The following is a 17,644-nucleotide window of genomic DNA, read 5'->3' as shown; positions in this document are numbered from 1 at the left end:
ACATAAGACAGTAACAATACTTATAAACAATACTCTTTTATTTAATCATCAAATGTCAATTACATTTATCTATTACACGTTTCTAATACTATCTAATCTAAACTAATATCATCCTTCAGCCCAATACTCCTAGCATGCTGCAAGTGCTTAACCCTGCTCAGTCCCTTCGTAAACGGATCTGCTGGGATATCTTCTGATGATATCCTCTTAACCACGAGGTGTCCTTCTTCTACTTGATGCCTAATAAAATGATATTTTCTGTCGATATGCCAAGATCTACCATGATCCCTCTGTTCCTTGGTCAAGGCAACCGCTCCTTCATTATAACAGAAAATTTTCATGGGCTCCTTTATGGCAGGCACAACTCCAAGGTCGCCAATGAAGTTCTTCAACCATATTGCCTTCTTGTTTGAATCAGCTACAATTTCTTGTTTGGAACTTTTCCATGTTACTACTCCTCCATTAAGGGTAAAGACCCATCCTGACTGCGAACGGTAGTTGTCCCTGTTGGTCTGGAAACTAGCGTCACTATACCCTCGCACCTTCAAGTCATCACTCCCTCTGAGGACTAGAAACCATTCCTTGGTCCTCCGAAGGTACTTAAGGATGATCTTGACCGCAATCCAATGCGCTCTACCAAGATTCCCTTGATATCTACTGACCATGCTCAAAGCGAAGGCCACATCAGGTCGAGTACAAGTCATAGCATACATGATCGAGCCAACTGCGGAAACGTAAGGTACTCAACTCATCTCAACTATCTCGGCTTCGGTACTCGAACTTTGAGTCTTACTCAACTTGGTATTACTTTGTATCGGTAGTTCTCCCTTCTTCGAGTTTTCCATACTAAAACGTTTTAGTACCTTATCTAAGTAAGTATTCTGACTAAGTCCTATTAGTCTCTTCCTTCTTTCTCTCACTATCTTTATTCCCAAAATATAGGAAGCCTCTCCGAGGTCCTTCATAGCGACTCACTTCCCGAGCAAGGACTTTACCTCCCGCAGAGTCGGGACGTCGTTTCCTATGAGCAGTATGTCATCGACATACAAAACGAGAAAGCTAACTATGCTCCCACTGGCTTTGACATATACACATGATTCATCTTCGCTTCGTACAAATCCAAACTCTTTGACTTTCTCATCAAAGCAAAGATTCCATCTGCGAGACGCTTGCTTAAGTCCATAAATGGACTTCTCAAGCTTGCACACTCTATTTGGATGCTTCGGATCGACAAAACCCTCTGGCTGAGCCATGTAAACATCCTCAGCCAACTTCCCATTAAGGAAAGCGGTCTTGACATCCATTTGCCATATCTTATAATCATGAAATGCGACAATAGCTAGCATCACTCTAATAGACTTTGTCTTCGCAACTGGTGAGAAGGTCTCGTCATAGTCAACTCCGGGAGTTTGAGTAAAGCCCTTCGCAACCAATCGAGCCTTGTACGTGTGCACATTCCCATCCATGTCGGTCTTCTTCTTGAAGATCCATTTGCACCCAACCGTCTTACGTCCGGGCACATTGTCAACCAAATTCCAAAACTTGGTTGTCATATATGGACTGAATCTAGCTGTCCATTGCCTCTTTCCATTTTGCAGACTCCGAGCTTACAATGGCTTCCTTATAGCAATTAGGTTCATCTAGATTTATTGGTGTACTATCACTAATATAGGTGTCCCCTTCGGTAGTAATATGAAAACCATACAACTGGGGTTGAACTCTAATTCTTTCGAAACATCAAAGAGGCAATGACTCGTCAATTGGTTCAACCGGAGTTTCCTCCTCGGGTTGACCGCCAGCGGTAGAGGTTCCTTCATCGCTCGACTCTTGAATCTCTTCAAAATCAATTTGCCTCCCACTGTCTCCTTGGTTTATGAGTTCTCGATCTCGAAAAATCCCTCTCCTCGCAACGAAGACCACATTGTCACTCGGTCTATAGAAGAGATATCCAAAGGATTTCTACGGGTAACCGATGAAAATACATCGCTCACTACAAGGTTCGAGCTTGTCATGAGTTTCTCGTCTTACGAAAACTTCACAACCCCAAACCTTGATATGTGGCAACGAGGGAGCTTTCCCTGTCCACATCTCGTGAGGTTTTTTGGCAACCTTCTTTGTAGGGACTCGGTTAAGGATATGGACGGCAGTCTCTAAGGCATACCCCCAAAATGAGATAGGTAGTGAAGCATGACTCATCATAGAACGAACCATGTCCAACAGGGTTTGATTGCGCCTTTCTGCCACACCATTTAACTGTGGTGTCCTAGGTGGCATCAATTGCGAAACTATTCCACATTCCTTGAGATAGTCGTGAAATTCAAGACTTAGGTACTCTCTTCCTCGATCGGATCGAAGCATCTTGATTTTCCTGCCCAATTGATTCTCCACTTCATTCTTGAACTCTTTGAATTTTTCAAACGTTTCAGACTTGTGCTTGATTAAGTAAATATACCCATATCTACTATAATCATCGGTGAAAGTCACATAGAAGCGGTTTCCATCCTTTGTGGTGGATCTAAAGCGTCCACATACATCGGTATGTATGAGATCCAATAAACCCTCACCCCTTTCACAAGTGCCAGTGAAGGGTGACTTGGTCATTTTTCCAAGTAAACAAGATTCGCACGTGTTAGCTTCCCTAAGGTCGAATGACTCCAACACTCCATCCTTTTGGAGTTGGGCTATGCGCTTCTTGTTGACATGTCCAAGACGACAATGCAACAAAGAAGCTTTATCCACACTATTGGAAGAATCTATACACAACATATCATTTCCTAGGTTATCTACAACCATAACAGTTTCATAAATTCCATTACAAGGCATAGCTTCAAAGTATAAACCACCATTTAGATAAGCATAAATAGAACCGTTCATATTATTAAACGAAAATCTAAATCCTTGTCTAAGCAAACCATGAAATGAAATGATGTTTCTTGCCATATCTGGCGAGTAGCAACAATTATTTAAATCTAGACCTAATCCATTACTTATCATTAAAGAATACACTCCAATCTTGGTGACAGGCGACGATCTTCTGTTTCCCATGATTAGCTTTATTCTTCCTTGCACCACATCTCTATCTCTTCTTAGTCCCTGCAAGTCAGAAAAAATGTGGTAACCACATCCTGTGTCAAGAACCCAAGAAATAGTGTGAGATGAATTACTAGATTTAATTGTGTATATACCTGCAAAAGATGGCTTGATCTTTCCATCCTTGACGGCTTGCAGATATTCCGGGCAGCTTCTCTTCCAATGCCCTATCTTGTGGCAATGATGGCACTCTGCCTCCTTTGGGTTAGGGTTGGGCTTAACGGGATCAAATTTGGTCCCACTAGAAGAGGAACCATCTTGGGACTTTCCTTTGGGGTGTCTCTTTGAAGGAGCCTTCCTCTTCTTGCCCCTTCCCTACCCTATAGCCAAAACATGAGCAACGGTTGGTGCAGGATTTGGTGCAACAGGCTTGTCCTTTAGGTTGCTCTCAGCAGTCCTTAGGAGTCCTTGGAGTTTGCTTAGGGTAACCTCTTCCTTGTTCATGTGGTAGGTCATCCTAAATTGGTTGTAGCATGAAGGCAAGGAATGAAGAACAATGTCGATGGCCAAATCCTCCCCAAAGTTAACATTTAACTTGCGAAGACGATCAACATATCGTTGCATCTTTTGCAAGTGCACAGACAACGATTCTCCATTTCCCATCTTAGCGGTGATCATATTAGTGATGATCTCGTAGCACTCTTGCCTTGCGCTTTGGTGGTACCTCTCCATCAAGTCTTGATGCATTTCATACGGATACATGTCCTCATAGGACTTTTGGAATTCTTGGTTCATAGTGGCTATCATGATGCAATGAAATTTCATTGCATCACGTTCGTGTGTCTCATAGACAGCCATCTCTTCGGGAGTAGCGATTTCCGGGTTGACCTTCTCGAGCTTTTCGTCGAGGACATACTCTTTGTCCTCGTAGTGTGCAATGGTGCGAATGTATCTTATCCATTCGCTAAAGTTGGTACCATCGAAGGTCACATTTTGACAAAGACTCATTAAGGTGAATGAGTTGGCAGCAATGTTGTTTGCGTTCGACGTCTACAAATAGAAAGGACAAAGTTTGATTAGAATTTGGATCCCTAATTAAACACCCAAAATGAAAAATTAGGGCTAGGACCCAACAACATTATTTACATGTTAGAAAAGGGATGCCATAATCCACTCATGCAAATAATTTAGAGGTAAGTGAATGACGATTCACTAATTCTTCACCACAAAAACATAACCTTAAGTTTTATTGAGAATTCCTAGATATTAGAGATTCATTGAACTTTTCAATGGCATGTCTAAATCTCGATATGCCCCTCTAGTTTGTGACTGGGATACCGAGGATCACAAAGCGGGTGTGAATTACCATGCAAATCTACATGGTGCCTTCATTGTTACAATCATCTATTTGATGTGTCGGTAAACCACACACGCTCCATCGAACTATGATAAACAATGAATCACCCTTTGCCAGCTTTGCTTAGAACCAATTAGTGTGCCGGTAAACCACACACGCTCCACTAACTTCTTAGCAATGGTGCAAAGTGCAATTTCATGGGATTGCATCAATTCACTTTTCCTAAAGTAACTAAGATTGGGAATTTTATAAAATAGTTTAGTTACTTTATAGATTCATTATACTTATTGATGAGGAGAGAGAGTTGCCCTATCCCACCCGTTCGGCTAACGACCCTCCACCGGTGTAACGCCCCGGGTTTTCTCGGTACGTTTGGTTATTTTAATTTAATTATCCTTGTAACCTTGGGTTAATTTATTTAACCAATGTCTGATTTCTTATGTTATTGGACTCTTTTGATCATCTTGTAAACTCCTTTTTGAAGTCCATGGGCTATGGGCCTATTTGCAATGTCCATCTAGTTAATAGTACTTAATGTGTAAATTGAATCATTTGGAACACACACAAGGAAAACACTCTAAACCCTACCTCTCTCTCAAAAATCGTCCCTCTCTCTCTCTTTGGGATCAAGAGCAGCCAAGGGGCTGTTTGGAGCTTAATTCTTGTTCATTTCCAGCCTTGATTCGTATTGGTATGAACCTCCTTATCCTTTCTTACAACTTGATTCATAACCTTGTTCTAGTTTTATGATTTCATCTTCACCTCTTCTCCTTCTTATTTTATTTGTAATTGTATGTTATACATCATCTCAAGATCCTATCTTCACCCCATATATGGTGGATGATGGATCTAGGGGATTACATGTGGCAAAAGATCATGGAAACCCTAAAAGGGAGAATGATGATTTTATGTGCTTATGTTTATTTTCATGTTGATTATTATTACATCCTTGAGGCTAAATGAAATCCTAATGATCCCTAACCCTTTTTAGTACCACCATTATCATGGGGACTGAATTGGGATGATGAACACATCTTAAAATGTGTTTCAAAAGGAGAAGGATGGATAAGCCAAAAAGGAATCACGGGTGGCTACGATTCTGTTTTCCATCAGATCTGTAGTCATTTTGTAAAAATCATATCTGGATCTCTAGAACTCAAACGGACCCCAAACCAGTTCCAAAAGTTCACAAATTGAGTTGGCTAACTTTCTTAAGAAGGCCAACCTCACTGATAAGGGCTTTATCTATGTGAAAGAATGGCATCTTTGCTGTTAGGTCTAATCCGGGTCTGTTCTGATATGTCATTTTGTTTTCATCATTTCTAAGGCTTGGAAAAGGATCCAGAGTGATTCCAAGTTTCTATATGTTCCTTATATTATGAATTTAAGATCTGGAGAATATGGGGTGTTATTTACAATTATAAATTGGTTAGAATGGATCCACACTCCAGGTCAGTGGGCAGTCACCAGCTTTTGCTAGTGCTGTGATTGTCCACAATGTGAATTTTATATCTGGAGTTTGAGAGATGATTTTCATTCAATTCCAACTCTGAGACTTTCAATTGTATGTCCTTTACTTCTATTAATTTTCTTTTGGACGAATTCTACTCACAAGTTGGGTAGAATTGGCCAACATCACTTGACTGTATTGTTGGAGACAGAAGTGATACACCAATTTGTAAAATTCATATTTAATTCATCTTTTGGAGTTAGAATGAGTTCTTTATAGTTATGGAATCCTGAGCAATCATAGTTTCCTATAAAATTTAGTTAAAGCTATGTTTCTGTTTTAGATTTTGGAGTAAATCCGTTTTGAACAGCAGGTCTGTTTTAGAGACCTTGCTGTGATTACTCTTTTCTCAACTCGTAGCTTCATTACTTCTCGTTTCTAACCTTTAGTCCTTCTTAGGCGAGGTTTTGAAGTTTGCTCAAGCTTGGTAGCATTATTTGATTGTTAGCCATCCTTAATTATGGATATGGGGACACCACCAAAGGATACGGATTTACCGGTGCGGTGGGTAGGTAAGATCACCAACGTAATACTCTTCGTGAGGTGCGGTGATTAGGGCCAAATGATACGGGATCTTCCCGGTGCGGTTCAAACCTACAAGTCCTTCTCGTAATATAGACATTGATTCGTTCTTTGTCTTTATCATTATAATTGGAAAATGGATTAGGGCTAGTAAATATGAATGTTAGTACAATGTCTGTGTTTGAATTCACTAAGCTTCGTGCTTACGTTTTTCCCTTATAACTTTTCAGGTGCTAAGATTAAAGAGGCTAAGGCTTGACATGGAGCATCGGGACATCGCTACTAGTTATTTTGTTGGGACCTTATTATTATTATTACTTCCGCACTTATTTTATATGATTATTAAGTTGATGGATTATGTTATGACTATTTCAGTTGTTTTAATTTAACTTAAGATGGGTTTTAAAAGTTTAAAATTTTTGCAAAAAAAAAATTGGGTGTCACAAGTTGGTATCAGAGCCACAGTTTGAGGGAACTAGGCATTCTTGTGGATGTTCTAGACTCAAATTTGAGGCTCTATAAGAGTTTATTTTCTTTTTAAAATATTTTTCAAACTTTCTGAAGACTAGTAGTGAAAGATATCGCGGTGTACCAGTCAGCCAGCCAAGTAAGCCTTATTTCTTATGTTAAATGTTTATGTTAAATTGTTGACGATGAATTGGATTCTACTAGCCTTAAAATATTAGATTACACACTTAGTTAGTGTTAACATGTGAGAGAGTTGTAAAATTAACGACTAGAGTGAACTGGAAATTTTGAAACTAGACGCGAATGCGAAATTGGAACTTGTGTGGAAGGTAGTAAAAGGGCCCCTACTATTTGAAACATCGGTGCCGGTTTCGAGTCGGGGCAAGGTTGAAAAATTTTCGGCAAGCTGAGTGTTTTGTCTTCCTAGAAATATCTAGACTGAATTGTTTCTAAGATTTTCCTTCTTCTGTGGATACCAATGGCTCCGCCTGCTCGACTTAATCAGCTCCAAATGGAGCAAGTTAGGGATATTGTCGTTGAGGAATTCAATAACGGTTTCAACGAACTAATCCCGGGTGTGACCAACGACATAATCAACCAATTCGGTGCTCTTCTGGATGAGCGGCGTTACTGTCTCTGCCTGTTCAGGATTCGGCATACTACTTCGAGAAGTTCAACAAGTGTAGCTCTCCTCTTTGGAATGGTGAATCCGACCCAGTTGCTACTAAGCCCTGGGTGTCAGATGTTGAGGGCGCCTTCATAAGTGTTGGGTGTCCGAACTAGTACAAAGCAGTGATCGCCATGAATCAGCTGTGAAAAAGGGGAAAGACATAGTGGAACACCATCACCGCCCTATTGAACGAAGACTAAGTGAGGGCCATGTCTTGGGCCCAATTTGTGGAGAGGTTCGAGGCACAATATGTGCCTAAGGTGGAGCAGCAGCGGATGCAGCAAGAGTTCATGGCCTTACAGCAGACTACTGAATCCGTTAGTGACCTGTACGCCAAGTTCTTGGAGATGCTATCTTTTTGCCCCTCGTTTGCTGGGAACGCGGCCTGGTTAGTCAGTCGGTACACTACCATTCTACATACCGAGATTCGGGAATTCGTTAGCATGCAGGAGTTCCCGACTTTATCCGCGATCATGGATGCAGCGAGGAGGAGGGAAATCGAGTTGCAGACCTAGACCAAGAGGAAGGCCAATGACACCTCCTCCAAGACATCCGGAGATGCCCAGAAAAAGCAAAAGTAGGGTGGTAAGTCAAGGTATGAGTACAAGCCGTCTTCAAGTCAGGGCGAGAAAAATCCGTTGATATGCTACAACTATAAAAAGCCAGGGCATCATTGGAAGAATTGTAGGGCTCCCCCTGCGAGTGTAGTTCCTCATATTACTTCTGCAGTTCCTGTCTGCTATCACTGCAACGAGACGGGACACAAGAAGCCTGAATGCCCGAAGTTGAAGACTGGTAAAGGAGACAGGGGTACAAATCCTGCAATTGCATCATCCTCTAAGGGAACCACTATGGTGACACGAGGTCGTGCTCACCAGATGACTGTGGAGGAGCCGGTGATTACAACGACACTGGCAGACACTTATTTGCTAGATTCCAAGCCCGATGTTGTTATGTTTGATAGCGGTGCTACCCATTCTTTTGTATCTCACACGTTTATTAATCGTTTGGGGCGTAGTATCGGAAAATTGGCTCACCCAATGGTTGTCGATGTTGTCGACAACCGCACTATTTCTGTCACCGATGTCTATCGGGGTTGCACTCTCGAGTTTTCTGGAGTTGAATTCCCTATTGATATTATCCCTATTGCGATGCGAGAGCTCTGCGTTATCGTAGGCATGGATTGGCTTGATGCGTTTGATGCGGAAATCCACTGTCGTAAGAAGCAAGTTCGTGTTCGAAACCCTAGAGGTGGAGAACTTATTATTCAGGGGGACATTCCCCGCCTGGCTATGGCTTCTTGCTCTTCTGCTATAGCACTAGACGACGTTCCTATCGTTTCCGACTTTAGCGATGTCTTTCCGGAGGAACTCCCTGGCTTGCCACCTGTTCGGCAAGTGGAGTTTCGCATTGATTTGGTGCCAGGTGCGACTCCGGTAGCGAAATCTCCTTACCGCTTGGCACCACCTGAAATGAAAGAGCTCCAAGATCAACTTCAAGATCTAAGTGATAAAGGGTTTATACGGCCAAGCTGCTCGCCTTGGGGTGCTCCTATTCTCTTTGTGAAGAAGAAAGATGGATCCCAGCGAATGTGTATTGATTATAGGGAGCTAAACAAGCGCACGATAAAGAATAGGTACCCGTTGGCACGTATTGACGATCTTTTCGATCAGCTTCAGGGAGCATCTTGGTTTTCCAAGATTGATTTACGTTACGGTTACCATCAGATGCGGGTTCGTGAAGAAGACATTGAGAAAACAGCATTCCGTACTCACCCTCTAACATTGAGAAAACGGTATTAAGGTCGATCAAGCCAAGGTTAATGCGGTTAAACAATGGAAGATTCCAAAAACACCTTCTGAAATTCGCAGTTTCTTGGGTTTAGCCGGTTATTACCGGAGGTTCATTGAAAATTTCTCTAAAATCGCCTTACCACTCACCCGATTGACCAAGAAATCAATGAAATTCGTTTGGGGCCCGGAGCAGCAACTGGCGTTTGATGAGTTAAGGAAACGATTGTGTGAAGCTCCGATTTTGGCCTTACCTGATGGGGTTGAGGATATGGTGGTTTACTGTGATGCATCGCTTCAAAGTCTTGGTGCCGTGTTAATGCAACGAGATAGGGTGATAGCCTATGCCTCCCGACAGCTGAAACCCCATGAACGAAACTACCCCACTCATGATTTGGAGCTTGGGGCTGTTGTTTTCGCTCTTAAGATTTGGAGATACTATCTCTATGGAGTGAAGTTTATCATATACACTGACCATAAGAGTCTAAAATATTTGTTCGAGCAGCGGGATTTGAATATGAGGCAGATCCGAGGGTTGGATATGGTAAAATATTATGATTGTGAAATTCACTACCACCCCGGTAAAGCTAATGTGGTAGCTGATGCTCTCAGTCGTAAACAATCTGCCGAACCGATTCGAGCTAAGTGTCTCCGGATCATGATGGTGTCGTCTTTGTTAGATCTAATCCGGGACGCCTAAAAGACGGCAATACTGGAGGAAAACATCAGGCGTGAGAAGATTGGGAAAGAGTTGCCTAAGATGGAACGAAACGGGCGGGGTTTGCTGACTCGCTACGGTAGGGTTTGGGTCCCATATACCGGGGGAAATCAGAAAACCCTAATGGATGAGTCTCATAAGTCAAAATTTTCTATCCATCCTGGTGCTACTAAAATGTATCGGGACCTTCATGAGGCTTACTGGTGGCATGGAATGAAGAATGATGTGGCTCGATTTGTGGAAGAATGTATGACCTGTCGGAAGGTCAAGGCGGAACACCAGAAACCGCATGGGAAGTTGTAACCATTGGAGATTCCTGAATGGAAATGGGAGCATCTAACCATGGACTTCATTACAAAACTTCCTAGAACTGCCCGAGGATCAGATACGATATGGGTGATTGTTGATCGTTTGACTAAGAGTGCTCACTTTCTGGCTATAAAGGAGAGCTCATCGGCGGAGAAATTAGCCGAGATCTTTGTTTGGGAGATTGTCTCATTACATGGGGTGCCCGTTTCTATCATCTCCGATCGAGACACCCGATTTACCTCTCGGTTCTGGAGGAAGTTTCAAGAGGAATTGGGCACACGATTACATTTTAGTACCGCCTTCCATCCGCAGACAGACGGGCAGAGTGAGCGGACGATTCAGACCTGGGAGGACATGCTTCGGGCATGTGCGATTTATTTTGGGGGTAGTTGGGATGACCATCTACATCTAGCTGAGTTTTCTTATAACAACAGCTATCACTCGAGCATTAAAATGCCTCCGTATGAAGCCTTGTACGGGAGGAAGTGCAGGACGCCCGTTTGTTGGGGCGAGGTTGGGCAGAGGGTACTTGGGAGTACCGATATCGTGCTACAGACCACGGAGAAAATCCAAGTGATTCGGGATCATTTGGTCACAGCGAGCAATCGTCAGAAAAGTTATGCCGACAAAACACGCTCCAATCTTGAGTTCCAGGTGGGAGATTATGTGTTGCTTAAAGTTTCCCCCTGGAAAGGTGTGATTCGATTTCGGAAGCGGGGAAAGCTCGGACCCCGATTCATTGGACCCTACAAGGTCATAGCTCGTGTGGGGAAGGTGGCTTACCGTTTAGAGCTTCCTGACGAGCTTAGTCTAATTCATAATACGTTCCATGTGACTCAGTTACGAAAATGCGTTGTTGATGAGACCGCTGTGATACCACTGGATGACATACAAATTGACGAGCGTCTCAATTATGTTGAGAAACCAATCGCTATTTTAGAACGAAAGACGAAAGCTCTCCGCAACAAGACTATAAACCTGGTTAAGGTGCAATGGAAACATAGGAAGGGTTCGGAATGGACTTGGGAACCGGAATGTGAGATGCGGACTCATTATCCGGATCTGTTTCTAGGTGTTGACTTCGAGGACGAAGTCCGTTCTTAGTGGGGGAGAGTTGTAACGCCCCGGGTTTTCTCGGTACGTTTGGTTATTTTAATTTAATTATCCTTGTAACCTTGGGTTAATTTATTTAACCAATGTCTGATTTCTTATGTTATTGGACTCTTTTGATCATCTTGTAAACTCCTTTTTGAAGTCCATGGGCTATGGGCCTATTTGCAATGTCCATCTAGTTAATAGTACTTAATGTGTAAATTGAATCATTTGGAACACACACAAGGAAAACACTCTAAACCCTACCTCTCTCTCAAAAATCGTCCCTCTCTCTCTCTTTGGGATCAAGAGCAGCCAAGGGGCTGTTTGGAGCTTAATTCTTGTTCATTTCCAGCCTTGATTCGTATTGGTATGAACCTCCTTATCCTTTCTTACAACTTGATTCATAACCTTGTTCTAGTTTTATGATTTCATCTTCACCTCTTCTCCTTCTTATTTTATTTGTAATTGTATGTTATACATCATCTCAAGATCCTATCTTCACCCCATATATGGTGGATGATGGATCTAGGGGATTACATGTGGCAAAAGATCATGGAAACCCTAAAAGGGAGAATGATGATTTTATGTGCTTATGTTTATTTTCATGTTCATTATTATTACATCCTTGAGGCTAAATGAAATCCTAATGATCCCTAACCCTTTTTAGTACCACCATTATCATGGGGACTGAATTGGGATGATGAACACATCTTAAAATGTGTTTCAAAAGGAGAAGGATGGATAAGCCAAAAAGGAATCACGGGTGGCTACGATTCTGTTTTCCATCAGATCTGTAGTCATTTTGTTAAAATCATATCTGGATCTCTAGAACTCAAACGGACCCCAAACCAGTTCCAAAAGTTCACAAATTGAGTTGGCTAACTTTCTTAAGAAGGCCAACCTCACTGATAAGGGCTTTATCTATGTGAAAGAATGGCATCTTTGCTGTTAGGTCTAATCCGGGTCTGTTCTGATATGTCATTTTGTTTTCATCATTTCTAAGGCTTGGAAAAGGATCCAGAGTGATTCCAAGTTTCTATATGTTCCTTATATTATGAATTTAAGATCTGGAGAATATGGGGTGTTATTTACAATTATAAATTGGTTAGAATGGATCCACACTCCAGGTCAGTGGGCAGTCACCAGCTTTTGCTAGTGCTGTGATTGTCCACAATGTGAATTTTATATCTGGAGTTTGAGAGATGATTTTCATTCAATTCCAACTCTGAGACTTTCAATTGTATGTCCTTTACTTCTATTAATTTTCTTTTGGACGAATTCTACTCACAAGTTGGGTAGAATTGGCCAACATCACTTGACTGTATTGTTGGAGACAGAAGTGATACACCAATTTGTAAAATTCATATTTAATTCATCTTTTGGAGTTAGAATGAGTTCTTTATAGTTATGGAATCCTGAGCAATCATAGTTTCCTATAAAATTTAGTTAAAGCTATGTTTCTGTTTTAGATTTTGGAGTAAATCCGTTTTGAACAGCAGGTCTGTTTTAGAGACCTTGCTGTGATTACTCTTTTCTCAACTCGTAGCTTCATTACTTCTCGTTTCTAACCTTTAGTCCTTCTTAGGCGAGGTTTTGAAGTTTGCTCAAGCTTGGTAGCATTATTTGATTGTTAGCCATCATGGATCTGATACCACTGATGGGTTTTGGACATAAGAACTTTACCTATGTGCACATACAACCCTATAGCTTGGATCTAGGTTTCACTAATTGAACATGCAACATATCCAAGACTTTCATGGCTAGATCTAATGTAAACAAACAATTAAAACATATGAAAACAGATCTAGAATGATACCTTGAGTTATGTTAGGTCCAGAAGGTGTTGCGTCTTGGGCTCGCTATTTAATCCATTTAGTCTCTGGTATGGGCCTGTCCATCCGTGAGTTATTTTATAGTGTTTTGTATTTATGGGTGCTTGCATGCATCCTAGGACGTAAGATTTTGGAAATTATTTTGTCAAGTATTTTGATCTTTATCTTTTGTAACCGTAATATCCTCTACAGCGGAAGTTCTTGATCGAGCTCTGCTGAGGATTGAATCAATTGAATCATTCGACATATTCAGATTCATTCTTGTGTTTTATATTGCTGTTTTTTGCTTTCGTGATTTACCTGTACCTGTTATAAGATCTAAACGATCAAAGAGTTTCTTAAACTCATCAATTGGTATCAGAGCAGGAGGCTGTGTAATTCATACACATCTCTTATGTGAAAGAGGTGATTAGGGTTTATTCCGCATTTACTGATATTTATTGAGCCGTCACTCCATAATTGACGTATCTCATTATTTATTCATCTTTCCCTAATATTACGTATTACAAGTCTAATCTTGCAACAGGTTAAACGATCAAGCATGGATGATTCTCAATCCAATCCTATCAACATCTCGAACAATATAGGATCTACAACCAAGATTCCAATTCTCTACACTCAAGATTACGAGGTTTGGGCGCATCATTTCGAAGACTACGTCATTGGATCTGAAGATAATGGGTATCTGATTTGGGAGGCCATTATGTCTGGACCATTTGCTCATTCAGGAACATCCAGAATTATTAAAACTCAAAAAGGAGTATAATGATTTGTTAAAAGATGTGAAAGATGTTGCTCAGGACGAAAAGGAGAAGTTCCAGTGCAACATCAAAGCATTGAGACTGATTCGATTCACTCTTCAATCTTACACGTTTAGATTGGTTAGTTCCTGTAGTACTGCTAAAGAAAGCTGGGATCGGCTGCGAGAGCTGTACTCTATAGATGAAGATCTGGAGCACTCAATTCAGACCTTACTTCTGTCTGAATTTGGAGAGTTCAAGCAAAAGCCAGAGGAGTTAGTTACACAAACATTCGATCGGTTTAATCATCTTCTCAGTAAGATGATCAAACATGACATTGAAAGAAAGCCGATCGAACAGAAGGTTACCTTTTTAAATGGTCTAAAATCTGAATGGCGGGCGGTCGTATCAACGGTTAAAGCACGTGAACAGTTTAAATCTTATTCACTGGCGAAACTAGTGGGGATTCTGAAATCCCAAGAAAAGATAGTGCTACAAGAGAAGAGCGTGGTATCTAGTCTGGGGTCTCTGGCGCTCTTATCCAAGGGTAAAAGTGTAGAAGAAGATGAAGAGGATCTTAATCTGGGAGATCACGATCTGACAGCCGAAGATTATGCTTTAATGGTGTCAAATCCCAGAAGGTTTATCAAGAAAAAGTTTCCTTCCAACAAAAATCATAATTGGCAAGGAAGCTATAGTTCCGAAAGAGTAAAAGATGAACCGAAAGTTGAGGAGTCGAAAAAGGAAGCTAAGGGTGAAGCTGACTCTGGTGTCAGTTGCTTCTATTGTGGGGGAAATAATCACTACGGAAAGGATTGTGTGCTGAAGAAGATGGCTGAGAAAGATGAAGAAGCAAGTCTTATGAAAAGACTGGAAGAAATAAAAAGGAAGAAGGCTGGCACTAATCCTTATATGAATGCTCTTATTGTGCAGGGTTCAGCAGAGGATGACGAGTTTGGTGGGGTACAGGTGTGGTCGACCGACTCAGAAGATGATGAGGTGAGAAAGCCTTCTCATGGAAAGGATTATGTCGCAAGAGGTGGTGAAAGCAGTGGAAAATGTCTGATGGTGACTGATGTATCTCAGATGAGGGGATACAACACTAATGGTGGAAATGAAGATACCAAGGAGCGAGAGGACTTATGCTTTACAGCAAAACCTCTCAGTGTGCAGATTAGTGAACTTGATGAACTGATCAAGAAGATACAATCTGTTTTTGTTTCGTTTAAAATTCCACAAAAATCATATGAAAAGGAATTAAATAATTTGAATTCAAGACTTTCAAATATAGATAGTTGTTTAACTCAAACTCGAGTCACAAATTCTAATCTGACTGACCAAATAAGCAGGGTGTCATCCAAGAGTGAGGAGCGAAGGATGTGGATTGAGCAGAAGGAGTCGGAGCTAATTAAGTCTAGGGATGAAAACATTTATTTGCAAAGAGACAATTTGAAATTGTTAAAACAAAGGAATGTTTTTTGTTAGATCGCTAAAAGACTATATGCTAACATTACTCAACTGTATCTAAATTGTGAAATAGGGCAGAAGATACATCGCATGATTCTACCCTTCCTTGAGTTTAAGGAGGATGAAATCGATGCCGAAGCATACAACTGTGAAAGTGTTGTATCTTCCGATGATGTTAATCCCACTTATATGTATGGTCTGGACAAAATAGAATCTTTTATAAAGTCCAAAGACCATAAGGACATGCTTAAAAATCTTTTGGATGAAAACGATAAGCTAAAACTCAGGACCGAAACCATACAAAAATTCGACTCATTGAATGCCAATTTAAGTTCAGAAAACAAAATTGATGTTGAAAACACATTTGAACTTGATGAGGACGATGATATGAGTGAAATTTCTGTAGAAGTTGAAGTCGACTGTTCTGAGTTTGTCAAGAGCGAACCCGAAAACCACAAAAATCTGATTTCTGAAAATTCTGTGGAATTCGCTCGTTTGTCCAAAACTAAGTCCCCAGCCCTTAAAGAAAAGGTCGTTGTGTTTCAGAAGGTTAGAACTACTACCAATTAGGTGTATAAGGTCACAGGAGTAACCGAACATCAAACAGTCGAACTCACTGCCATAGTGAACGAAGATAATGCAGATGGCTGTGATGAGTTTTTCTAGTCGGCACCCATAGACAATGCAGACGAAACGGTTGGTCTGTCGGAGCGAACATCCTGGAAGACCAAAGGAAGATATGTGCCAGAACCGCTGAATAAGCCTACCAACTTTGACATACCTCGTACAGGTGGCACAAAAGAAATTCATGTAGAAGAAGTCACCTCCACAAGCGAATCCTCATCTATGAAAAGTGAACAGGCTGTCAAGAAGCTGAAACAAAAAGCCAATATCCACAGACAACCGAAACAGGTGAAAAATCAAAAGCAGCAGAGAAATCTTAGATACAAGAAAAATCTCTCAGAACGAAAGCAGTTTTGGCGCTCTCAAAATCCTCATTACTCTTACCATGATAAAGATTCTAAGTCAGAGAGAAAGACTTTCGGGCCACACGAAGCACATAACCGAAAGGATAGGTTCGGTCCCGAAAGCAACAGCAACCGAAGAGATAATTTCGGTTCGCCAAGTAATAACAGGCAAAGACATGATTTCAGTCCATCAAGAAGTTTCAGACCACCAGCCAACAACAACCAAAAATCCAACTTCGGTTCATCATTGAGCAGCTACCGAAAGTCCAAGTTCGGTCCCTCTAATGACCATAAACGAAAGGGTCATTTCGAACCTCAAGTCAGGAAAAAATCTCATTCTAAATTCTCTTTCTCTAATTCTTCTCATTCTAAACCCTCTTCTAAACCCAATTAAGTCTCTACACAAAATTCAAGATCATCAACGTACTTGAAAGGTAAAACGAAGATTTCCTCAGTCAAGGAGGACCGAAAGCAGTCTAGTGCTCAAACACCAGAATTTGAATCCAAAACACCTGTACCTAATTCTAACAAAATCAAAGTGTTTACTATTAAAAGAAAAGATGAAACAACCTTAGTAAAACGCACATATCTTGTTGATGTTTCTCTTACTATTCCTGTTCCTGTGAAAGGCTCACGTGGACCCAAGAAACTTTGGGTTCCTAAATCTGCTTAATTTTTACAGGTTATTAGTGACGAGCAATTTGACGAAGAATGGTACATTGACAGTGGCTGCTCATGTCACATGACAGGAAGGAAGGAAGAGTTAAGGGAGTTTCGATCACTTCAAAATGGTGGCAATGTCAAGTTTGGTAACAACTCCTATGGAACGATAAAGGGTTATGGGATGATAACCAATGGAGACTTCACGATAAGAAAGGTGGCATACGTAGAAGGATTGCAGCATAATCTCATCAGTGTATCTAAACTGGTGGGTGGTACCGGTCTCAAAGTATCATTCGACGACGAAGGTTCAGAGATTATAGAGAAGAAATCCAACAAGGTCATTCTCAAATCAGATCGAAAAGGCGAAATGTTTCCTCTGAATCTTAGACCAATCAAAGGAAATCCTGCCATATGTCTTTTGTACAAAGCTCATTCTGACGAAAGCTGGTTGTGGCACCGAAGGCTCTCTCATCTCAACTTCAAAGACATCAACAAGCTTGTCACC

General features: G+C 41.1%; 1 protein-coding gene across 1 annotated transcript; it reads left to right on the top strand.

Annotated features, from left to right (window-relative positions):
• Positions 1–7,766: 7,766 nt before the first annotated feature.
• On the top strand, positions 7,767–9,359 carry LOC145067285 (uncharacterized). Its single transcript, XM_079014460.1, has 3 exons — positions 7,767–7,945; positions 8,246–8,912; positions 9,285–9,359. Exons 1-3 carry the CDS (start codon positions 7,767–7,769, stop codon positions 9,357–9,359), a joined length of 921 nt encoding a protein of 306 aa, XP_078870586.1.
• Positions 9,360–17,644: the final 8,285 nt, after the last annotated feature.

The sequence above is a fragment of the Lactuca serriola genome, chromosome 8 (assembly GCF_051521515.1).
Source record: "Lactuca serriola cultivar US96UC23 chromosome 8, Lser_US96UC23_V15, whole genome shotgun sequence".
Taxonomy (NCBI): domain Eukaryota; kingdom Viridiplantae; phylum Streptophyta; class Magnoliopsida; order Asterales; family Asteraceae; genus Lactuca; species Lactuca serriola.
Note: the sequence above shows the minus strand (reverse complement) of the source record. Positions and strands in the feature narration are given on the sequence as shown.